At 42.2% G+C, this 26,326-nt stretch overlaps 1 protein-coding gene across 7 annotated transcripts; it reads left to right on the forward strand.

Annotated features, from left to right (window-relative positions):
* The first annotated feature begins 158 nt into the window (after positions 1 to 158).
* LOC123511380 (myotubularin-related protein 2-like) lies at positions 159 to 24,409 on the forward strand. 7 transcript variants are annotated; one of them, XM_045267200.1, is made up of 15 exons: positions 159 to 295; positions 1,326 to 1,656; positions 3,044 to 3,154; positions 6,045 to 6,254; positions 6,788 to 6,898; positions 8,338 to 8,448; positions 11,415 to 11,567; positions 12,025 to 12,174; positions 12,791 to 12,957; positions 13,268 to 13,398; positions 19,830 to 20,005; positions 20,458 to 20,565; positions 21,716 to 21,900; positions 22,157 to 22,358; positions 23,530 to 24,409. In XM_045267200.1, the coding sequence occupies exons 2-15, from the start codon at positions 1,330 to 1,332 to the stop codon at positions 23,662 to 23,664; spliced, it is 2,277 nt and encodes a 758-aa protein (XP_045123135.1). In that variant the 5' UTR covers positions 159 to 295; positions 1,326 to 1,329; the 3' UTR covers positions 23,665 to 24,409. The 7 variants fall into 7 exon arrangements, with proteins under 7 accessions (XP_045123135.1, XP_045123137.1, XP_045123134.1 ...); XM_045267202.1 differs by having other exon boundaries at positions 201 to 352; XM_045267199.1 differs by lacking the exon at positions 159 to 295 and adding an exon at positions 515 to 579.
* Positions 24,410 to 26,326: the final 1,917 nt, after the last annotated feature.

Genomic DNA, 26,326 nt, shown 5'->3' on the forward strand with positions numbered 1-26,326 from the left:
CGATAGGACAAAAAAATATCTACATTACAAGTAAAAATCCTTTTAAGCCTTTTATTTAAACTCTTTAGCATATAAAACATCCCGAAAAATACAGATAAGTAAAAACCAGCAATGATATAGAATGAAAAATAGAGGAAAGAGGTGAGAGAAGGAGTCCGACAAACACAAGTCTTCCTGAGAACCGGTGTCATTGAATAATGTCAGAGCAAGATGGCGATTGTTTACACTGTTAGGAGGAGGAAGTGACAGCTCGTCCTCGCCCTCCCTCACGCCCACCCGTCCACCACGCCCGCCCGTGAGTGCCACACCTTTATCCTTGCCCTCACGCCCTCACCACCCACACCACTGCCCGGTAAACCACCCACAGGGGCGTAGTAAATAAGGCGGGATGGGGTGTAATGAGAGGGAAGGGTTGGGTGGCCCTGAGAGAGATGGGAAGAAAGTTATCAGATAAGGAAAGGGGCGGTGCTCTCTCTTTGACTGTGTTGATGGTGACCATTCCGCCCTCTTCCGTGACCTAGTACACTGTATGGCGGCGCGAGGTCAGAGGTCAGCCAAGCGCAGGAGCGGGTGCTTCCTGTGGGTATTGTTTGACCTTCCGGTGGTGCGGGTGGGGTCAGTCAGCGGTCCGGGGAGGGGTGAGGTACGGTTAGGTTAGGTTTGGTTTGGTTTGGTTTGGTGTTTTCTAACCATTCACTTTACCTCTTAGTCAGGGTAGGTTGGAGGGGGTTATGAGGGGGTGAGAAAGGAGGTCAAGTCATTCATTTCCTCCAGTCCCTCCTCAGGATGTCCCAAAGCATAGGTGTTTGTGGCGTCTTGCATCTGCTTGTTGGGGGGACCTGGGGAGGTTTTATGGTGATATTCCTTGGAATGACTACTGCTTCAGTGGTGTCAGGGACCCATCGCTGTGTGCTGAGTGCATGACAGAGGTGGTAGTGTCTGGCACAGAGGCATCCATTACTCACCCATTTTCTCACCCCAAATCTTCAAAACTTTAGGTAGAAATTATCAGTCTTTCAAAAGTCTTACTCCCCTTGTGACATCTGTCTCTTTGCCAAATATTTTGTGTAATTTTGCCTCTTCATTTTTCCTTCCGTTATGTCAGCCTAGTGGGACCACTGCCATCTCACCTCTCCCTAAAGTTGAACTCTGCTCAAACCTTCTTCTGAAAACATTAACATTTCCACTCAGAAACAAAGTGCCACTTTGGAAATTAATAGGCTAAGTTTATTCCCATTGTAGGCAATGCTTCGTGTGTGCCATTGACCAGCACACACTTGTAATTGAGATGTTGTGTTAAAGGTTGGTGTTTTGTGTCACTGCAGGGTTATGTTCTCCGGGGTAAAACCTGACAAGAGAAGTAAAGTTAAAGGCATCACCCAGCTTGGCAGCCGCAGCAGCAGCAGCAGCAGCCACAGCAGCAACAGCAACACCACCCGCAGCAATAGCAGCAGTGGCAGCGGTGGCAGCAGCAGCAGCAGCAGCAACAACAAAGGTGGCGGGTGCAAGAGCCACAGTGGAAGCAGCAGTGGCAGCAGCAGCGGCAGCGGCAGCCCCCCCGCCGGCACCCCCCCCCACACCCAGATGGCTTCCCATGAGAGCTTAAACTCCGAATCCAAATCTAGCTCACTCAACTCCAAGCTGGGCCATGAGTCGGTGAGTGAGGTGTGCGTCGGCAAGCAGCAGAGTGTGAGTCAGTGAGTGAAGTGCAGGCAGGCCACGAGCTGTGTGCAAGGCGATGAGTGAAGTGCAGTTGTACACGAGACATTGCATGGAGAGTAACACGTCCTCAGGCCAACCATAAGTTGTTGACTGTAGGGCAGCCAAGGATACAGCGTAGGACTGACCACAAGGCATTGGAGGACAGACCTGCCGTGAATTATGAGTTAGTGCACCGAAGACAGTTGTCTCCCAAAGAAACTGTGTGTGTTTCCTTAGCTGGCTGTTCTTCCATCCTGTGCATCAGTAACTGTATGAATGACAACACTGCAGAGTGACCACATGTATTGCTGGTGTACAGTGAGAACAACAGTATAATGTGGGGTGAATCACATTGCTGCAGGACATGTACTCATATTTACCACTATATTCCCTTGTAAGGATAATTTGTAAAGGCCATAGATCTTGTCATGTTGTCTCCCTGATAACAGTGCTCAATGCTTGTTAGATGGTCAGCAGAATGATAAAAAGCACTCTTGAGAATCCCAGTACCTCCCACCTGAGCCTTTTAAAAGTAGTGGACATAAAGGTGCTGGAACTTCAAAATATGGTCAATTTTTGCATGCACTATACATAAAGCTTCTCTTCCCACCTGTCCCTCCCTCACAGGTGACAGTACTAATAACAATGGTTCATAGATGCCAAGAATGGTTTTGGTTGAAGGCGTAAATGAAACTGTCTTGAAATACCACTGATATTCTCTCTCTCTCTCTCTCTCTCTCTCTCTCTCTCTCTCTCTCTCTCTCTCTCTCTCTCTCTCTCTCTCTCTCTCTCTCTCTCTCTCTCTCTCTGTGTGTCTCTGTGTGTGTGTGTGTGTGTGTGTGTGTCTCTCTCTCTCTCTCTCTCTCTCTCTCTCTCTCTCTCTCTCTCTCTCTCTCTCTCTCTCTCTCTCTCTCTCTCTCTCTCTCTCTCTCTCTCTCTCTCTCTCTCTGTGTGTGTGTGTGTGTGTGTGTAGATGCCATCCTGTGATTGCCAGCAGAGGGACAGGAAACAGCAACTACCTTGCTTGGCTTATCTGTCGGGATGAATTGACATTTAATTACTTACTTACCTGCACTCTCTTTCCCTCATTAACCTTGTGTGTGTGTGTGTGTGTGTGTGTGTGTGTGCATGTGTGAGAGAGAGAGAGTGTGATTGTGTATGAAAGATAACAGGAAACAACATCCATACCTACAGAAAAACATGTTACCACACACACACACACACACACACACACACACACACACACACACACACACACACACACACACACACACACACACACACACAGCTGAGAGGTGACCCTTGGCATCTGTCTGTCTCTCCGCATGTGTGGGTGGATCAGGGCGGCTCTCCCTCTCCCCCAAAGAGTGCCTGTTCTTCCACCTCCACCACCTCCACCGACCACCACCACACCAACCACCAGGTGTCTCACGTCCTCACCGCCACCAGCAAAGTGAGTACGTTGTCATGTCATACACCACTCCACCCTTTGATTCCAGTACAATACATAGCCTTTTTTAAACCACCTCCACTCCACTCTATCATTTATATTCCATTACAAGACTTGAGCTCATTCAAAACTTCCTCCACTCCATCATCTTCTGTAATTCCACCACTCATTCATTACTGGCTGTCCGTCTTCAAACTTTAATCCATTTACTCCACATGCACTCAACACTTGCTCCACGCTGGTGTCCACATTGAGACGTTCCCCATCCACCATCACCACCATTGTCACTGCCACGGTGCCACCCTGACTTGACTGCCACTGCTGCGAATGTAAGGACAGCAGCAACAGGAGTGGAACAGTGTGTGAAATGGTGCCTCTCTGTAGTGACGTCAGATACTTATTGAGCTGCACTGCCCTGTCAAGACAAGCAACATGTGTACTTCTACCTTGTTATTCTTTGTTACTATACATACATACACACATACATGCTATCATTCTGTCTTCATCATACATATGCCAGTGTTTGGTTTGTTAGTCTTATTCCCTTTGGCTGCTTCTGTTTTCCCTTTCCTTTCTTATTTCAAGCTTTTATAGTTCATTAGTATTTTTAAGCCTCATCTTAAAACCTCAAGAGTCACCAGCTGCTTTGTAACTGTACGAGTAGGAAACTAAATAATATCAGGAAAATTAATGACACTCCTTTCAATCTGCTTGCTTTGCCCTGCTCTGCCCTGCATTACCTTGCCTTGCCTTGCCTTGCCTTGTCCTGTCTTACCCTCCCTTGCCTTGCCTTGCCTTGCCATGCCATGCCATGCCATGCCATACCTTGCCTTGCCTTGCCTTGCCTGGCCTCACCTCACCTCACCTCACCTCACCTCACCTCACCTCACCTTACCTTACCTTGCCTTGCCTCACTTGTCTTGCCCTTCCTTGCTTTACCTTGCCTTGCCTTGCCTTGCCTCACCTCATCATACCTTGCCTTACCTTATCTTGCCTCGCCTTGACTCACCTCACCTCACCTTACCTCACATTATATTGTCTAGCCTTGCCTCACCTCACTGCCTTGCCTTGCCTTGTCTCACCTTTATTCTACACAACATGATGCAGCAAAGTTCTGGTCTTTCCACATGGAGGACTGGAAGCTAAGACCTGACAATGCTTGTGAATGCAATTGTAACGATGTTATATGCTATGTAGATAACTTGCCTCAGCTATCCTGTGTTTCCCCTCTCCCCACAAGCCCTGAGAGAACTGGAGAACTGGCCACTAGTCAGGTAGCATACTAGTCTTCCTGTGTTTATTAGTTTGCCATTTTGTCCTTTGATCTGCCAAGAATCAATCAGTTGGCAGATTTTGAGTCCTCTGATCAGCCAACCTTCTTATGGTAATTTCATCTGAGAACCGGATAACTCTGCCACTGATCAGTACTCTCACTCACTGGTTGATTTGTGTACCTCCATCTGCCACATCTATTTTAGTTTTACAAAAAGACTTGATTAAATTGTGTAAGAGTCCAAAACTTTTTGATTTGGATGATGCAATACCTTATAGTTCCTTTTAACCTTTCCTTTGAGACTGGCATCTCAGCGGGCTTTTTTTTCCTTCGTTTTGCCTTGTGTCTCAGGGTAAGGCAGAGATGCACAGATAGGTGGGCAAGTGAAGGCACCAGTCAGAGGAAGCAGTGGTGTGTTTGTGTGTCCTCGAGTGGCTCAGTTACTGTGACATATAGTGACACTGTAAATCTTTGGTGAGTTTGTCATCACAAGATCACTTCCCTCTGTAAGGATTTCTTTGCCTGATCAGTGTGGAAGGAATGGCAGTGTGGCCAGAGGGTTCCTGCTGGTGTGTTGTGTTGCCGACTCAACACTGCTGACCTGACTCTTTGCCGCCTTGCCACACTACTTGTCTTTTGGTTTACCTTGCTATTTACTCATTTATTTTGTATTTATCTATTTGTTTATTCATTTTGATCTCTATTGTTTTTGCTGGATATTTGTGTGTGTGTGTTTATGTTTGTGTGTTTTATTTTATGAAAACCATTATATTATTGCTATTTTTATTCCTGTTGTTGTTATTTTCATTGTTATTATTATATGTATTTGCATATTATTTTTGTGCCTCTTCATTATTCTGCTTCATCTTCTTGGTGACCTGTGATGGACTCAAGTTTTTAGCCATGCAGACACAGACACACAACAACAAACACCTCACTCCTCGCAGACACCCCCTCTCTCTCTCTCTCTCTCTCTCTCTCTCTCTCTCTCTCTCTCTCTCTCTCTCTCTCTCTCTCTCTCTCTCTCTCTCTCTCTCTCTCTCTCTCTCTCTCTCTCTCTCTCTCTCTGATCTTGACATTGGTGTTGTCTTCACACACACACACACACACACACACACACACACACACACACACACACACACACACACACACACACACACACACACACACACACTAATATACAAATGAGTAGAAACAAAAGGAAAGATATGTGTCAGGGTTTTGTGTTAGCTCAACAGTCAACACTAAGATGATACAGTAAGAAATTATACAACAAAAGAAAAGAGCAAAGAAAGGTGTGCTAAAATACAGTTTTCCTGACAAAGTAACGAGCCAGTGAAATTAATTTACTGACCAAGTTATGAGCAAAAGAGCATTCGTGGCTTGAGGATAGATATGACAAATTAACTGTAAAAGAAAGACTTATGAACTTGATTCAATCCTGTTAAAATACAATTGTATAAGAACACACAAAGACAGAGTACAGGTTGTCATGGACAGGTATAGTGACCAATGCACATCTAGCACTAGTCACAGACAAGACATGTGTGAGAGGCAAGGAAGCAAGAAGGCATGCATTAGTGCAAACTCCTTCCCTCACACACACCCACACTCCCCCAGATGACAGTGAGGGATGGGAGCCGTACGCTGCGCCCTGATGAACCCCCTCTGGTGCCTGGGGAGCAGCTGGAGGGCACTGCCAGGGAAGTCACCTACCTCTGCCCCTACGTTGGCCCAAAGAAAGGCACGCTGTCCGTCACCAACTACCGACTCATCTTCCGCAGCCCCGAGACAGATCCTCCCTTTGAACTGGAGGTGCCCCTGGGTGTGGTGAGTGCTGGGTGCTGCAGTGTGGTGGTGAGGGTCAGGGGGCATGGGTGTGTGTGTGTGTGTGTGTGTGTGTGTGTGTGTAGTGGAGTGGTGGGATGATGGTGTATTGCTGGGGACTGGTGAGGTTGTGAAGAGGTTATGGATTAGAACATGTGAGGTCATGATTGGAGTGTCAGGTTATGTGTGCAGTAATGGTTGGAATGACTCCCTGTGTTTATGGTATAAGGTGTTAGCTCATTGTTGTACTAGAGTCTTATTGGAGTACATATGTGTTTGCCTGGAAGCAGAGCCAGCTGCTACCGTGTTGTTCTTCCCAGTTTCAAGATTGGATGTGGCTGTAGAGCAAGTAAAGATGTCTCAGAGTGATTGGTTATCAGGGAAAGGTGTGCTAACTAGTAGTCAAAGGGTTAAGACTCTCTCATAATGGTTACTTATGCAGATATGGTCCATAATAATCATGATTTTTGGTGTACTATGTCTTGTGTTGTTTTCCATGGACAATATCCCTCCATCTCTGTACACCCAACACGCAGGTGTCCCGGATAGAGAAGGTGGGAGGAGCCAACACCAGCCGAGGAGAAAACTCTTATGGAATCGAGATCTTCTGTAAGGACATCCGTAACCTTCGTTTTGCCCACAAGCAGGTATGAGTCGTGTCGCACCTCACTCCCGCGCCGCCGCTGCATGGTGCCGCTGGTGTTCCGGCGGCCTGCCTTAACAGTTCACTTAGTCATGTGTTGCCTGTGTGTTTCACTAGTGTGGTGTGTTCAGTAAACATGTCACTAATTGCCACCGTACAAGTGGGTGGGTGTTGGCTGCACTGTGGGTGGTGTTGTGTGTACGTGCGTGTTTGTGTGTGTGTGTGTGTGTGTGTACTGGTAGATCTGCCATGTCAGTGTCGGGTGACAGCTTGTCTTGGGAACTTGTCTGGTGTGGGGAAAGGTTGGGTGACTTATATTGTGGATGTGGGAGTTGAGTGTTGTAGGGGATGTGATGCAGCGGGGAGTGTTTGGCTAACATCACCTTGGAGTATGACTGGGGATGTCCTCTGTTTTGAAGAGGGATATGTGTATTTGTTTGTGTGTATGTGTGGAGAGCAGGGGACAGTAACAACACTGCCCACACTACCAGCCCCTCCCTGTAAGAGTATAAATGCACTTCAAAACACAAGTTGACCTGTAGTGGGGCATTGAATACCAAACTGTACAAGTAGAATAGCAGATCATGTCTTGGTTGCAATTTCCTGCACTTGCTATAAACTTTAGGTGAAGATTGCATAAGAGTTTTGAAGAGTGGAAACTATTTCTTCTTAGAGTGAGGCAACACCCACTGCTTACTGTTGTTTTCCTGGTGAAGTGAGTGCCTGGAGGTGACAGGAGCACCACAAGCCAGTTCTAGTGACAGAGTAACTGTTAACGGAAGAAACATTCCCAAGAGCCCAGCTAACCACCTCTGTGGCCTCTGGAAGTAGTAGTGGTGGGAGAGCAGTATTTCCGAATATGTGGTTGAGTTAGGATGTGGTGGTGTGGTGGGTTCTTGTCATTCAGCAGTCCTTCCATCAGTCCCAGGCAGGTCATCGTATCAAAAGGAAAGAAGAGGATATGCTGATTTTTAGGCACTTAATCTCCATCACAGACAGAGAGCAAAGTATCAATAACTGAATGGCTTTTTTTTTTCTCATGCATAAAGGTCCACTAAGATCGGCCATATAACAATTCTCTTACTTTCTCCAGATTAAAAGTGACAGCCTAAGAATAGAAAGTGAAGCCATGCAGGAAATAGTGAACCAAGAATAATGATATGTCAGTGTCTGGTTGAATTTCATACATTTCTGCCTAAAGGAATGTTATAAGAGAGAGAGAGAGAGAGAGAAAGTGTGTGTGTATGTTTTTATCAACACTAAGGTTTTGGATTAACTTAAAGTTTCATGAGATTTAAAGAAGAAATTTATATAACATTAATGAAGTAAAAAGATGCCTAGAGGAAAGAGTGTATGTGTTGGTAAGGGTGAGGTGAGGGCGGGAGGCAGCAGCAGCGGCAAGGAACATAGTAACCCACCCTGTGTCTGTTGCCCCACCACCAGAATGACTCGCAGTACTCAATGCATCTTAAGAGGGACATGCATATCTCAGTGTTCAGACGGTACAGGGTGCGCCATAACTTTGCCGGATACGGAGCTAGTCAGACATCAGAGGTCAGAAATGGAGTAGTTTTTCTGTGCTGCAGGAGTGTTGGTGGGAGGCGGTGGCCTGTGTGTCCACTAACACTAAGCGTAAGGCTCTGTGGTGGCGTGTGGTAGCCTTGCCTGTCTCACACTAACGGGGCAGTGCTCAGGTTTTGATTTCATCATTGCATTCCTTCACACTAACTCCTTCATGTGTACATAGGCTCAGGACGCCTAGTCTTAAGGTGGAATCACATACTGTATTGATCTGACCAAGAGTGTAGACCTGCCATGAAGCAATGCAGTCAGTGAGCATGAGTGACATTAAATACCAGCCTTATTTGTAACTAACTGTGCTGGTTCCTGGTAGCCACATAAACCCTCACCTTGCTCAGTTTGTGTGTGTGTGTGTGTGTGTGTGTGTGTGTGTGTGTGTGTGTGTGTGTGTATGCACATGCATCTGCTTCATGGCCTGTCATGCGCTCTATCATCTCCCTCATTCTATCCTTTGCTCATGTATTATCGTCCATTCTGTCTTACTCCGTGTGGTGAGGTGTCTGCTCAGTGTTGTTGTCTGTGTTACCTTCCTTCCTTGCCATTATGCCTAGAGTTCTTTTTTTTTTTTTTTTATAAATATCTTCAATCAAGTCAGTCAGTAATGAAGAACCTTTTTTTTTTTTAGTTTGTCTTATTTGTTATCCACTTAAAGTGTCATTTCTTTAGTTTAATTAAACCTTTAATTTTTGCATGACTCAAGGAAGGTTTAGTGTTCTGTAGTGGCCAGGGGGCCACTGAACAGACACCTCAGATCTTTGAGACACACATGGTGTCTCACTTAATACATACACAAGTGATTGATGAAGAAATATTTGTTTATAAAACATTTGCTGTACATTTATATTGTTTATTTGATTGTTTGCTGTACCAGGATAGTTGATGATTACCATGTTATATTTTCTAGTGTTGTTGACAAGATGTTGCACCAAGACCATTGGTACCTTTACAGTGATCAGCACTTGAACTCCTTACGGAAAACTTTTTTGCTCTTTCATGTCTTTAAAAAAATGGCAATTTTTTTTATTCTGTTCATGAGAAATTAGCTTTTTAACAAATCTTATTTATTTAATTTGATTTTACTTTACTTTCTTTGTTAATTTGACAAAGTGCAGAGGCAAGAGGGGAGGTCTAGTTATGGAAGAGTTGATATATGGCCTTGGAATATGCTTGGATGTGTTGCAGCTGAGGTTGAATGAGAAAAGACTGCCAACTGCTTTGTGAGAAGAAAGTGTTACTGGTAGCTGTGAGAGAAACAAAGAAGAAAGGACAATGTAAATCTTCTGAGTCCAAAAGTGTGATGAGGAGGAGGTGAGGTCTTGATAGGGGGAGAGTAACACAAGTGGTGACCTTAGTGGTGAAGTGAGAAGTGTAGCAGTGTATGATGAAATGTAAGGTATTTGTTGGTGAGGAATGAGTTAGTGGAAAGGAAAACAAGTGTCAGAAAAGAGTTAGGAGACTGAGCAGAACAGTGTTACAAAGTTTGGGGATATGGAGAGAATGGTTGGTGAGGAAGGTAAGGGGATCTGATGTGAGAGGAGTGGAAGTGTGATGCAAGAATCATGAGTATGGAACAAAAAGATATTGCATCATTGCAGGAGATGAGAGTGAACGGAAAGCAGTTGTGAGTGCATGAGTGCAGGCTTGTCCTCAAATGGTTGCATTTGGTGTGCTGAGTTGGTGGGCCTGGGTGTGGCACAAGGCAGGGGTGTGTAATGGTGCAACACTGATTGGTGATAGACCTGCTTGGTTGTCAGGCTTTGTGGTAGATTTACCACAACTAACACATAGTGTGCTGGGATGTGAAGAAATTAAGATAAATGTATTTATGTCTCACCTACATACATAAGTACATGCCCTGTAAGGAAATGCCATCCTGGTAAACAGATATGAACATAGGTTAGTTTTCCTGCTAATTCATCTGCTTTCCTGTTTTAACTTTGTCTGTGTGAATACCTTTTATTTTCTATTTTTCTTCCTTTAGCAGTAGAGCAGTGAGGCAGCTGGCAGGCAGGTGGTGTGTGTACGCCCCACATGTGCCACCCACTGTGTGGTGCACTGTGCAAACCCTCTAACTATCTAACACTTGCATCACAACAGTGTAACACTAGTAGTGCCATACTCACATTGATTAACCCTAGTCACCAATGCTGCATTAGATCATCCACCACTAATGATGTTCGTCTGCTTCCTGTATTGATATAGTACCTATATTTTTATTTCACTAGAAACATAATTTGATAACTGTAATTCACATATTACTTCATTTCAATGCAAATGTATGTGGCATGTCAATAAGAGTTGTGAGTTTGACTTTTTTTCTTATTTGTTATTTATTTATTTTATTTATTTATTTATTTTTTTTTTTTCAAACACTAAGATAGTTGTCAGTCATCACTTGACTACGAATTTGCAATTGAAAAACTATTTAAAGAAAATAAACAAGAGTAATTTTTGTGTCAACTTGCAATGTTTTCTTGAATGTCATCAATTTAGTCTCACTCTCTCTCTTGCTATTGACAACCATGGTGTTTTGTCAGGTATATTTCCCTACTTCAGCCACAGCACTGAGATGATGCGGTGTTGACCCACCAGCCTTGGTGCTCCTTGTCTCCTGCACCAAACCTCTTTACTGTACTGAGTTTGGGCTCACAACCCTATCAGTATGACTTTTTTTTTTACAAGTATTGACAAAAATTTTTGTATGTTCTATCTGAAATTAGGCAACAATTCACAAAAAAATCTAAATTATGTCCTTTTTAAGAATCTCAGCTAGTCCTTATTCAAAATGCTCTGTCATGTACAACAAAGACAAGAGTCTCACGAGAACATAAGAGAATGCAGACTCCTGAGGTGATGGCTGCAGACAAGGCCTCAGTTGCTGGTGGTGAAGTGTGTGTGTTTGTGTGTGTGTGTGAGCATGCTCCATCCTCTGCCCCCAGGAGAACCACTCCCGCAGAATGGTGACAGAGAAGCTGCTGCAGTACGCCTTCCCGGCCTCCCATAAATTGCCCTTCTTTGCCTTTGGGTACAACGAGCAGTATCAAGAAAGGGGCTGGAGTGTGTATGAGCCCATCGCTGAGCTCAAGAGACAGGTGAGCATCTGGCTGCTGACTGGAAGGATTTACTATTACTTTTGTTTATGACTTCAGTCTTTATTTCATGACATGGTGCCAGTACAAAGATTATATTGGTGTTGAGGCTTTTCTTAAATTCCATCAGCTTTTATTAGGACCATTTTCAAATGATTAGTGAGGTCCTCATGATGTTCTTTTTTCCCAATCAGTGATGCAAAATCACATTAAATTATCATTAGAATTCATAAAATACCTCACAAGACCAGTTTTTCTTCAAACAAAAAATATAATTTTATCCATGATTTTGTAGTACAGTAGCCACTAGCTTGATTTTTCACTTTAACATCCCTCTTTTGAAGTGAGCCAAGCAAGAAGTCATGTAGCCTCACCAGTTACACTTGGAAAACTAAGCATTCTTTAGTAGTGAGTGTGTGCCATCTGTACTGCTCGCCACCTGAGCCCCGTCTCCCCACAGGGCCTGCCCACTGAGTCTTGGCGCATTACCCGCATCAACGAGCAGTATGAGCTGTGTGAAACCTACCCAGCAGTGTGGGCCGTGCCTGCCGCTGCCTCCGACAACGACCTCCGCAATGTGGCCGCCTTTCGGAGCCGAGGCCGCATCCCGGTAAGGAGACACGAGAGGCAATACTGTGTGGTGTGAAGAAACAGAGATTAGCAACCCAGTGGTATGTGTGTCATGTGCTGCTTGTTGCATCCAGGCAGGAGTCTACAAACAACACAACAAATGTCAGTGCCTGGCAGGAAGTGGGTGGTGGGGAGGTGAGGAGTGGTAACCTGTGTGTCACTTAGCTTTGTCATGAGAGGATACATACACACAACACACAAACACACACACACACACACACACCTGCAACTGGAGCCCAGTGTGCATTGCTTGTGTCTACATTTGTTATACAACAACTGCACCAATTTAGAAGATTAATTCATGGCAGTTACTGTATTTACACTTCCCATTGTCAGTAATGTGATGTGAGTATGCTGGGCCATCAAGTAAAAGTGGTAATAACATTTTGATGGCAGGAAACAAATACATGTCACTAGATTGCCAGGAAACACATGAGTCCATAATTAGACCTGCCTGGACAGGCCTTTTTGTATCGGTGTGCTACTCAGTACTGCTGCAGTGTGCTGTAGTGTGTAGACAGTGTTGTGTGTGTTGTGTGTGTACTGCACCACACAGCAGGACTCAGTGTGGGGCTCATTGCTGTGTGGCTGGACAGGTGCTGAGCTGGATCCACCCAGAGAGTCAGGCCACCATCACGCGCTGCGCTCAGCCGTTAGTGGGTGTCAGTGGCAAGCGCAGCAGGGACGACGAGGCGTACATCCAGCACATCATGGACGCCAATGCACAAAGCCACAAGATATTTATCATGGATGCCCGGCCCAGGTGTGTGTGTGTGTGTGTGTGTGTGTGTGTGTGTGTGTGTGAACATGCATGAGTATTTATTTATTTTGGTGAGTTGCAGTTTACAGTAGACATGCAATAATGTGCTCTTGTTTCCATCTTTTCATTACTGCATTCCTACTTCTCATCTCATCTCTTCACCCCATCTCGTCTTGTAGTATACTCTAAGTATCAGTGTGTGTAGTAGGTGGAAAGGTGTACCTTTTATGTCAGTCATCCACTTGTCTCCCCTTGTTCAATGTTGTCATGTCCTCTGGAGTGTCACGTTCTAATAGCTTGTGTTCTGCTGCAGTGTGAACGCCGTGGCCAACAAGGCAAAGGGCGGTGGCTACGAGAGTGAGGACGCCTACCAGAACGCTGAGGTGCAGTTCCTTGACATTCACAACATCCATGTCATGAGGGAGAGTCTTCGCAAGCTGCAGGGTGAGGCAGAGCGCAGTGGTGCAAGTGAAGGGAAGAGGTGACTGGAGGGTGCAGGGAGACAGATATGGTTCAGAGCACAACAGAGAGTGTGGGAGGTGGTGATTGGTGCTTGGAGGATGAGATACTAGTAGCATCATGGAGAGAGCTGGTGTATGACTTATGAAAGACAGTGAATGAATCGGAAGGTTCAAAGGAGACTGGAGAGTGTGAGGGACAGTGTGTAGAGGATGGAGAGTAAGGAAAATAATGTTGTGATGGAGGTGGTGTGTGGATGATGCCTTGATGCCATTGCACATACTTGGACATGGGCCTTATTCCTAAACACCTCTGCCCATACCTCCTCTCTTTTACATGATTGTTTAAGTTTATTTTGTTATTTATTTATTTATTTATTTATTTATTTTTTTTATTTATTTTTTTTTTTTTTTCCTGGTGACAGAAGAACAAGATTTCTGCATTATTAAAATTGAGTACCTAGCTAATCACTGCAGTACTTTTTTAACAGTTGTGTTCATACCAGATGCAATGTTACGCCTGTAGTGTCCATGATTGTCACTTGTATCTTGCCTGTCACCAGTCCAGCAATTTTTTCAAAAAGCTCAGCTGACTCATGCACGTCAGTGTTAGCAACAAGGGCACACCATCCTCCTTCGTCACTGCACTGCAAGGTGCCTAGCATTGCATATTGTCACTCACAATGTGAGTTGCAAGTATCTTCAGTGTTGGTGTGCAGCATTTCCTATCAGGCATAGTAGCATCACACTCACCTCAAGATGCTTTGACTTACTATCATTTGAGTTATTCTAGACATCCTTAATACTCAGTAAAATTAAGCCTACACCCAATAGAAAAAAGAATATATATATATATATATATATATATATATATATATATATATATATATATATATATATATATATATATATATATATATATATATATATATATATATATATATATATATATATATATATATATATATATATATATATATATATATATATACAGTAAGGTCCCGAGTTACGTCAGAGTTACGTTCCTGAAACATGACGTAAGTCGATTTTGTACGTAACTTGAGTTTTTGTACTTTCAAAGCATATTATCGAGTTTTCAACCAATATTTTTTTATGGTTATTCAGGTAAGTAAAGGTTATATTGTTATATTGGTATATTATTTACAACTATGTAGGAATATATTGATTAGGGCCGCGAACGCAAAGGACTGCAGGTTGCCGAGAGGGGCGGCCTGAGGCCGCCAGGAGGGTGGGCAGGTCGAATGTTGTGACACCCAGGGCGGACAGCTGGGAGCTTTGTGGAGTGCTGTAGGAGTAGAAGCGTTATATAAGTAAAAGGTTATATTGTTATATTATTTACAAGTATGTAGGAATATGAAACACAAGCTTGTTTTTGTTGTTGATTAGGGCCACGAACACGAAGGACTGCATGTTGCCAGAGGGGTGGACGCCTGAGGCCGCCAGGAGGGTAGGCAGGTCGAATGTTGTGACGTCCAGGGTGGACAGCTGGGAGCGTAGTGCAGTGCGGTGGGAGTAGAAGCGTGGGCAGCGGAGCAGGAAATGCAATAGGAAAGGGCAATAGGGATCAGCAGACAGGCGCAGATGGTGCAAGTGACCTGCAAGTGTCGTGTGGCCCAGACGAAGGCTCCGGAGTTGTTATTGTTGTGATAGGTGCGTGAGCCCTCAAGGTCGTCAACCTCCCCGTTGTCATGGTAACGGGCTTCCCATTTTCTTCTTCACTCCCTTACACACAGCTGCTGCCTCCCTTCTCATGTCTTTTAATTATGTCCACTTTTTCTTGTAGCGTAATGGTTTTCCTTTTCTTAGCATCACTGCTATCACTCAGGAGTTTTCTTTTTGGTGCCATTGAGCAAGATACTAAGATAGTCAGCAAACGCAGATGTAGGAACACTCTTGCCAGGGGCGACGGTGTGGTGGAACTAAGGTACGTAGAGTTATTGTATTCAAGCATGAGGTGGGCGGTGTGGCGGATAACCACTAGTGACGCCTGGCGGCCAACAATAACAATAAACCCCGTGCTTTACGATTTATAAATTTTCAATTTTTTAAATCTTAAATTGCCTTATAGTGGACTGACGTAAGTGCGAATTTGACGTAACTCGAGACCGACGTAACCAAGGACCTTACTGTATATATATATATATATATATATATATATATATATATATATATATATATATATATATATATATATATATATATATATATATATATATATATATATATATATATATATATATATATATATATATATACTACATACTACTGCTTAACGAACAGGATAGGGGTGTCAAAGCTGTTCGAGCGAAAATTCGTTAAGCGGACGTAATTTTCCCGTAGGAAGTAATGGAAATAGGGGGGGATGTGTTCTGGGCTGGTCCCCAATATACCACAAGGGTTAAAAAAAAAAAATTAAATAAATAAAAAAAATATATATATATATATATATATATATATATATATATATATATATATATATATATATATATATGTATATATGTACGTTTGGCAGCATATTGGGCCACCGGTGTACCACTACTTTATGATGTCGTACGAGTCATTGGAAGTTAGAGGAGCTACGTACAAATTCTCTCACATTCTCGCATTTATGTTCACAAAACAACATTTCTATTAGCTTTTTACAAATCTTGCCACCTCCAGAGGTGGTGGTCCCAGCAACCTCAGAGCAACCTGAAAGCAACCTTGTCACCGTCCCTCCAAGCGTTCATGGATGTCATTTCGCTGCAAGAGGTTGATCTGACGTTGTTAAGAATCTTGGATCCAGCTCCAGGAGCCAGTCATTTACAACGAAACTACCGCGTTCAGTCCCTCACCCGGCAAATTCAAACCCAGAAAATTCGCTAAAACGGATGTGGTTGTACGTTATGCGGATTTTTGGTCTAACTTTATGTAGTACGTTAAACCGGAAATTTGTTAAACGAACGTTCGTTAAGCAGAGTATTACTGTATATATATATATATATATATATATATATATATATATATATATATATATATATATATATATATATATATATATATATATATATATATATATATATATATATATATATATATATATATATATATATATATATATATATATATATATATATATATATATATATATATATATATATATATATATATATATATATATATACACACAGTAAGTCCTCGTTATACGGTACATATGCATTCCTGAAAACCTTACCGCAAATTGAAATTACCGTATAAAGAACCCATTATAACATGTAATAATAAGGAATGCGTTACAGCACGTCAAAAATCATCCCTACAGAAATGAAAATACATGAAAATAGCCATAAGAAAGATGTAACGTATTGCGCAAACGAAATAAACAGAAAATGTTTTAATTTACCTTTCATTCGCCATGTATTCTATCAGATGATATCCCTCCTGAGGCAAAGGGACAGTAGGGATTTCAGCCCTTACTTATTTTCCTCTGAGTGGGCAGACGAGGATAAGACATCGTCGTCTGCACTGTCGGAAGCAGATGTGGAAGGGCCAGCTGTATGTAGCAGGGTCAGCATGTTTCACTGGTTTGAAGAAAGAGGATATGGAGGAAGGGCTAGCTGTAGAACCATCGGCAGCGGATGTGGAAGGGCCAGCTGTAGCAGTGTCGGCAGGTGTAACAGGGACAGCATGTCTGACTGGCTTGAAGAACGAGTAGATGGAGGGCTGTTTTTTTTTTTTTTTTTTTTTTTTTTTTTCATCATAGATTTCTTGATTAGTCTTGACACTTTTCTGTACGTCATGAGCCGCTTTGCTACTCCTGGCAGGATTTGGGTTACGTTCCTTCAGGATTTCCAGATCTTTTTTGATACTACCGAGACATTCTCTAAGAGTTTTGATGTCCAGGCCACGCACAGGTTCTTCTTCCTTGTTGTGGGAGGGCGGTGGGGTGGTGGAAGATTGATTATGGAGGTGTGATCAGAATATACTCAGAGAAATTGCTCGAATCGAGTTCTCGTTGCAAATATATATATATATATATATATATATATATATATATATATATATATATATATATATATATATATATATATATATATATATATATATCTGAACCTCTTAACCAACTCGCACCCGCAATCCTCACAATTTCTAATTTATTTTAAGGGAACAACTCTTGGGACCCAACACAGACAGGTAATCACAGAAGCAAAACACAGTTTCTACACTTTTCACTTTATTAGTTAGATTATAACAACACCATACATGCCATGCGGTCACATACACACGCACACACAGGCACACACTAAATATTCATAGAATAACTAAGAAAAGACTTACCACCACTCTGGGGTACAATACTCTGACATGCGTGAGCTCGTGAACACCAAACACTACCTTGTACAAAGGCAGCGACCACCCACGTGGACTCCAGGGCCTCCGGGATCACTCCACCATGTGGGGACAAAGGGCACGAACGCACAACACAAATGTTTCTAGAAATAGTTCATCTCAGCTCTTCACAGCTGGGTAACCACCTGTAAAGCACTAATCTGTCCTTGCACAACAGCCTAGAATAAATGATGTAGCTCGTGGCTCCCAACACTGCCTTAACACACACAAAAGCCTGAAAGAGCCTCCAGCAGCACGTGTGAACACAGAGTTAAAATAATCCATCTTTATCTGGGAGATCGGTATTTCCTCCGCTTTTGCACAACGCTCGGCAAATCGTATCGATCTTAAGAGGCTGTTTTCCCTCTGATAAGATGATAGAATCGTAGCTGCGTGCAATATACGGAGGAAAAATACCGACCTCATGAGCAACGCACCCACCTGACACCGAGTCACGCCCTAGACTGCCTGCGTGACCTACTGCAGGTCACACGGCCTGGCTTGACCCCATTTGCTAATTTAACAATAGCTTTTCCTCTAATTCTCCTCATTCCTCTTTCTAACACCTTCCCAACTCTACACAGACATGTCTACACACCGAAGGCCCCCACAAATATGCGCAACTCGATGGTGTACATAAGAAAGAAACAATAATCATTGGGGAAATTTAAATATTGCACTGAGGTTGAGGTTGGCAACCCTTGCGCCGCCATCCAGCATCCTTGCCAGACTCAGAGTTGCCAATTAGCAATCCGCTGTTTCTCATTATTACAGCTCAATGATCACTCTAGCCATCTCCTCAGTATTATCATATTGTAGCCAATATGTAATTACACATCTCAGTACTATCAGCTGGGAGAATAACTCGTTCTGCCTCAAGAACTAGCTTCTCCAAGCAATTTGTATTCCTCCACCTCGAAGACAGGCGAACATAGCCTTGTGCGGGCATCGTCTGCTGGCTCCTTTGTGAGAATTTAATCGCTGGCATGGGCTTACCATGACACTTGTCTCCCTCTTTTTCTGCCTCCTGTGATGCCTTGTCTAGCTCTATAAATTCATCATTTGAGAGAGGTTCAGTATGGCTTTCCAAAAGATCTTGAACATCATCATCATCAACTTCATCGAAGCCAGCTCTATGGCACAGATTTACTGTCATTTCTGATCGCACTGATATCGTCTTCAGCAAAGTTTGGGAAGTCATGTGCATATTCTGGCCATACTTTATTCCACACCAAGTTCATGGCAGATATCTTCACTTCGTCCCAAGATGACTTGATGTTATCTAAGGCATGCTTGATGTTATACGACTTCCACCATTCTCTGATAGTGGGCTTGCCAGGCCCATCCATGTCCTTTATCAGTTGCTGCATGGTTCGCCGCTGGTAGTAGGCTTTGTTTGCCATAATTATTATGAATATATTTGTGCTTACAATAGACCCTTTAATATTCCATTTATTCATCTAATTAGTAATGCATGTAAGTAATATGTAATGCAGTTAATAAAAAAAAAGGGGGGTAGAGGAAGAGATAACAGGCTCCAAGGCTGGTCAAGTTAAAGTCAGTACTGTGAGTGGCGGGGAGGTGTTGCGTGGATGACGAGTGTATACCGTATCTGTGAATTTTTCTTACCATATATTGAATCAAGGGTAGTAATTCCCAAATACCGTAACTGTGAATTTACCGGATAAAGAACTACCGTATAACAAAGACTTTATATATATATATATATATATATATATATATATATATATATATATATATATATATATATATATATATATATATATATATATATATATATATATATATGTATTTGATTGCTTCCTTTGCTGCAATTTTCATACTTGAGACCATAATATAAGTTGTACCTGGCCATCATATTAAAAGAAATAGCCACAGCAGTCAAAGGTTTAGAATAAGAAATAAACTGAGACATGACATTGAACTTCTTGAGTTCACAATTATACAGGTGTGTAGCAAAGCTGAGGAGCAGACCATCATACCACAGCCCTCACTTTATCCCCACAGAGGTGTGTTACCCCCACATTGATAACTCACACTGGCTCAGCAATCTGGAGGCAACCCACTGGCTGGACCACATTCGCTGCGTGCTGAGTGGGGCGCTGCGCATTGCAGACAAGGTGGAGAGTCACAAGACCAGTGTGGTGGTGCACTGTTCTGATGGCTGGGACCGCACAGCACAGGTGAGGCACACAGCTAGCTGCTCTCACTGGTACCTTAGACAAGTGGACTGAACTGTTCAGCAAACAATGGAAACAGAAAATTAGAACCTGGATAAGGTGAATAAGCATCTTGTATTATCTTACTGAAATACTAGTCATGCAAACAGGCAATGTAACAAGCTTGACTCAGTCTCATGAAAAATACAAAGAGGCAAATACTACAATGTGGAGGTGAGTGCAAAGAAACCCACTACATTGATATTGAGTTAAGTGACTGTAGATGTGAACACAAGACAATACAAACTTGACTCAGAACATGAATACCACAACAGTTATTAACACACACACACACACACACACACACACACACACACACACACACACACACACACACACACACACACACACACACACACACACACACACACATTAGAGCAGTGGACCCATCCTCAGCCATCCCTGTGTGCCCCCAGCTGACGGCACTCTCCATGCTGATGCTGGATGGCTACTACCGCACCATCCCGGGCTTTGCCGTGCTGCTGGAGAAGGAGTGGCTCAGCTTTGGACACAAGTTTGCACAGGTGAGCTAAGTGTTGAAAGGTGGCTGTTGTGAGTGGTGGCACTGATGGCACAGACAGCACTATCTCAGGGATAGTGTTGACATTTCTGCAAAGATTGGTACTTTTCATTAGCAATATTTTAGTTCTGGTTTATAAAGACATGATAACATTGCACTTCTCAGTCTTTCCTCTTCAATTTCCTGCAAACCCAAACTGTGTAGGTGATGTGGTGTGTCTGGTGAAGTGATGAGGAGAAGTAACTTTCCGCCGTTCCTCATCCCATTTGAATGATTGTATGCTGTGTGGCAGCCTGGCCCGGGGTCCAGCTGGGGCACCCCCAAGCTTCCTTTATATGTTTCCCTAACCAGTATCCCTCAGTCACTCATTTACATGAATGTGCAGACACACTGAAGGAAACAGTATTGCTGTCACTTACAACACACAAACATTATAATCATTACTGCTGGGGCAATGTACAGTACATGTACATCGACTAGTGAAACCACTTTTGAGATTTGAGAAATTAACTTCTCTTCTAGTTGTATTTTCCTACTCCAAGGTGTAAGAGGAAGAGGAATGATCATTTTTCCTTGTAGTCACTACTGTGGTTCATAAAACACTGAAACTCAGAGGGAGACATCATTGTCAGGGAAGGATATTTGCAGGTTAAAAAGATTTTGCAGAAATTTGAAATTCAATAGATCCACTCCAGACACTGCCCACCCTTTGCACTGCATCCACTCCAGACACTGCCCACCCTTTACATTGCATCCACTCCAGACACTGCCCACTCTTTAGGAATTAATGGTAATGGTACTATGTAATTCTGTTGTTGTTGTAACAATAAACTTTTGGAAAGGTTATTGTTGTTGTGCTTCAAGCAGAGTTTTGCTAAAGGTATCTTCCTACACAAGAGTTAGCACAAAATGATGATATATCATGGTATTATCTAAAATACTAACATATTATTGCATGATAAAGTGTGTTTAAAGTTGTGTTTGATATAAAAGAATTAAGATTTTTTTCTTTAACTTTTTTTTTATTCTTCTTTTATCCCTTGAGGAATTTACCAGACAAAGCCTGATGACCTCATTGAAAGTGAAGTGACTTGACCCACCAGCCCTTGGTGGTTGTTGGTGGTTGTACCACTCACGCCTCTCCTTTCCCTCAGAGAGTGGGCCATGGGGACGACCGCCACCAGGATGCAGACCGCTCGCCCGTCTTCCTTCAGTTCGTGGATTGTGTGTGGCAGATCCTGAAGCAGTTCCCGCATGCCTTCCAGTTCACTGAGGACATGTTGATCACCATTCTGGACCACCTCTACTCTTGCCTCTTTGGAACGTTCCTCTACAACAGGTGAGGCAGGAAGGCTTGCACTGTCAGGCCCAGGACTAACCTTATATTAACAATCTCGTCTGAATTGTATGTAGAATTACTCTAGTGATACACTTGGGAGGAATGTGTGCATATAGACTAACTCTGAGTGTACCAGATCATTGTAACTCTTAACTATGAGTATGTAGTCAGTTATCAGTCTGTGATGCCATTAGCAACCATCAGATGGCAACTCTAGGGTGGCAGTGTGCCTGTGTCATCATGTCATTCCTCTCAGCGAACGTGAAAGAATCGAGAAGGAGGTGAAGACCAAGACCGTCTCCCTGTGGTCTCTCATTCTAAGCAACAAGGCAGACTTTGAGAACCCCCTGTACAGCGCCAACACCAAACACCACGTGCTGTTCCCACGCACCTCCATGCGGCACCTCTGTCTGTGGGACAAGTACTACTGTCGCTGGAATCCATCCATGAGGCAGCAGGTCAGGATTACTCAGCTTTTTGAAAAATAAAATACTCACTTATCCAAGGCAAATATGTGTTCTACTGTCTTTTAGAAAACAAATAGGAGTTTACTCACTTGTGTGTGTGTGTGTGTGTGTGTATGTGTGTGTCTTAGAGATCAATTGATATGTTTTTTTCATATATATATATATATATATATATATATATATATATATATATATATATATATATATATATATATATATATATATATATATATATATATATATATATATATATATATATATATATATATATATATATATATATATATATATATATATATATATATATATATATATATATATATATATATATATATATATATATATATATATATATATATTGCTCGCTATCAACAGATGGCAACACTGCTGCTGTCCTCCAAACTTTAACCCACACCACAACTTTCTCCTCCTATATTCCTTGTTCTCCACCGTCTGTGTAAGCACTGTACATGCACAGCTTTCACTGCTGATTGGCTGTTACCGTGGCTTTGCTTGTAACTGATCAGATGGTGCTGTGGATGGGACAATGCCAGAAATAGTAGTGGCAGCAGACAGAGAGGCGCAGCTGCATCAGAGCCAAAATAACCCAGTTTTAAATTGATCTCTTATCGGCCGTCAAATTTAAAAAATATGCCAATGCCGATATGTGTCAAAATGCTTAATATCGGTACTGATAATCGGTCGATGCCTAGTGTGTGTGTGTGTGTGTGTGTGTGTGTGTGTGTGTGTGTGTGTGTGATAATGTTCTGTGTCACACTACATAAATGCTTACCATGTCACTACAGAACTTGCAGAGTTTTGGAGCACTCACATAACTTTGCTTGATGAAACATGATTGACAATCTATTTTCAATAATGACTAGTGTGTGGTGCTTCATGGCAACATGATGGTGTGGTCCTGGAGTGGCTGTCTATCAGGGATGTCATGAGAAGAGTGCTGCATTATGATGGAGTGTGTGGTGAATGCAGTGACTAGGGCTGCGTGCTTGTGCCAGTGAATTGAAAGACAAAATCATTTCAATTTAAATAGATCCAAAACTAGAATGTAATCTGAAAATATTTAGTTGAAATTGTACACAGACATGATAATGTGAAGCCATGGATCTTTGCCCTCAGCATCTCACAGCATTTCCTCTCACAGGAGCCAGTGCACATCCGTTACAAAGAGCTGCTGCACGTCAAGGAGCAGCTTGAAAAACATGTGGACGAGCTTCGGAAAGAGCTGGCAGCAAGGCAGACACATGACTCACCACGCGTTGCCTCAGCCATTGTGTGAGGCGGCGCCACCCTTGCTGGAAACACTTACCCAAGCTCCATGCAGCAGGTGGGGAGGTGGGGAGGATGTGGGAGTATGGAGGGCCTAGTCTGCTGTATATGAGGCCTGAGTGCAACATGAGCCAGTCATGATTGTAGCCAGCAGTGGCCTGCAAGCTAGACTCGCCATGTGTGTGCAGCTGTGCTGTACTCAGTGCAGGTGTGCCCTTGTCTGTGTAATGAAGAGAATACTCTTACCTAAATAATGTGAATACGAGTCTTAGCTGTAGCCAAGGTGAAGAAAGCAGACTCATAACTGTACTATCCAAGCTTGCAAGAGAGTAATTTCACTTATTCCTAGACTATCCAAGTTTGTAAAACTTGTTAGAGATGTTCTCTATAATAGAACAGTGTGGCAGTAAATGTGGCTCTTGTCAAGTGCTGATTGTTGAGAGCATGTCATGCATGAGATGTAGATGTTCCTGTTAAAACTTTCATTGAGTTAACTGCCTCAAAAATTTATGTACAGTGCAAATTCTTTAACATTAAGTATTACATTTTACGTATCCTATTTTTTAGAATAAGGTGAGCCTGCAGGTGAAGGCTGACCTTTTGTTACAATGTGTGGGCCTTTTACTCCACATTCTCTCAGGTGAGAGTGGAGGCAACTGTGAGTTACTGGCTGCCTTAAGGTACAGGCTTACCGACTACTTTATATATTTTCATGCTGTCTGTAAGCATCTAATTACAGTTGATCTAGGAGCAGATTACAGCTTTGATCTTTATTCCTTACCCTGAATTTGAATGTGGGAAGATTCCACCACCACCACCATGTGGCAATGTTGATTTCACTACATTAGTCACTCATAGCCAAAATTACTTGATGTGTGTTGAACTGCAAATGTCAGAATGATGGAGTATTGTGTGTTAACGTTGAGGCAAAACTCTGCAGTCAACATACGTATGATACATTAATGCAGAGTACCACTTGTCTCATTCTAAATGTCTGAATACTTTGGTGGATGAACATTTTGCCGGAGTGTGCATCACAGCTCAGCCAAGAGAGGAACACAGACAAAAAATAAAACAGGCAGATTATTGAGGCACTCCAGCACTGCCCAGACACAGCCAACTATAGATTAAAAGTAATTTTTCATTATACTTGTTACAAAACTTTTTTTTTTTTTTTTTTTTTTTTGGCTTATGTATGTGTACTTGAAGAGTTCATATAGGAAGCACTATTCAGCTTGTACCCATTAGTGGTGCAGGCAATTTCATTTATAGTGGTACCCTTATCACCATCCAAGCACGTCTTTGGTGTAACCACCTAGAACATGGGTATCACGGTGACATGTAGTTAACTTTAAACCACTTGACAAATAAGGCTGTACGTGGTGGGATTCAAACCTGCACATGTATGTCTGCCTGATCCCACGCTCACCACCTTATCCACTACACTACTATGCAGTACTAGAAAAAACTGCAGTGTTGGAAATAAACAACATTAAAACAATATGATTTGATAACTATAATACATAATCATTGACAGAGAAGGTATTAAAATAATTGAGCTAATGAGGAAAATTGCATCTAATGGATGTGTTTTTCTGTATTTTTTATTGCTATGCCAAGAAAACAAATTTGTTTATTGTACAGCCCAAAACTAATAGTGACAATACTAGACACAGCCATGTATACCCATACACCTGCTTCTTTGAGCAAACTTGTAATCTAAGATAGGAGTAACTTCAATAAGGATTCTGCTGCATCAGAATTCTGTCATATATATATATATATATATATATATATATATATATATATATATATATATATATATATATATATATATATATATATATATATATATATATATATATATATATATATATATATATATATATATATATATATATATATATACAGTGGAGACTCAATACTGAAACTTAATTCATTCCAAGTGGCTGTTCAAGTATCAAAAAGTTTGCCTATTGATACCTGTAAATCAGGTAATTCATTTTAACCTTAGTAAAACCTTAAGTTTACAAAAATTTTAATGTATTTTTTTATTTTAATTTGTAGGTACTTAATGTAAGTAAAGTCTGGTGATGGATAACAGAAGAGGAGGGGAGAAGGGTGGGGAGGAGGAGGAATGCTGTTCTTTGGAGGACAAGTCACTATCCATATAAGAGGCCTGGTAACTTGGTATGAGTCTTGTGAACCCTCTACTGGAGGGCGCTTGCACCCTCACTAGATTCCTTATTTTCACCACTAATAAGCCTCATTGGTGCCATTGTAAGTTTCTAAATGAAAGACTACAGACAATACAAAACAATGTTGTTGTTCTCTTGACTGCGGCGTGGCGGCAGGACTAGGGATGTGCATTGGTGCATGGTTTACCAAAATACCGTTATTTTGATTTTGGCAATATCGGTATTACCATTATTAGAACAAGACAACAATGTGTGCACCCATTTGAGTACCAGATCAAAAACTTTTTTTTGTGTTCGAATAATGAGAAGTTTGACTTTTAAGACATTCGAGTATTGAATTGTCACTGTATATATACAGGCAAACCCCCCTTAACAGCATTCACACAACAAAATTTCACTACAACGAACGTTTCCTTTTACTACCATTTGTTCATTTAACGAACACCAAACTTGCTTTAACAAAATTTTATCCAG

Source organism: Portunus trituberculatus, chromosome 31 (genome assembly GCF_017591435.1).
Source record: "Portunus trituberculatus isolate SZX2019 chromosome 31, ASM1759143v1, whole genome shotgun sequence".
NCBI lineage: Eukaryota > Metazoa > Arthropoda > Malacostraca > Decapoda > Portunidae > Portunus > Portunus trituberculatus.

Excerpts from the sequence above, each read along its gene's own strand:
- LOC123511380 (XM_045267199.1), top strand. The coding sequence starts at position 530 with ATGGCGGCGCGAGGTCAGAGGTCAGCCAAGCGCAGGAGCGGGTGCTTC. Across the intron at positions 3,155-6,044 it reads TCCTCACCGCCACCAGCAAA|ATGACAGTGAGGGATGGGAG; the intron begins GTGAGTACGTTG and ends ACACTCCCCCAG. Across the intron at positions 6,255-6,787 it reads TGGAGGTGCCCCTGGGTGTG|GTGTCCCGGATAGAGAAGGT; the intron begins GTGAGTGCTGGG and ends CCCAACACGCAG.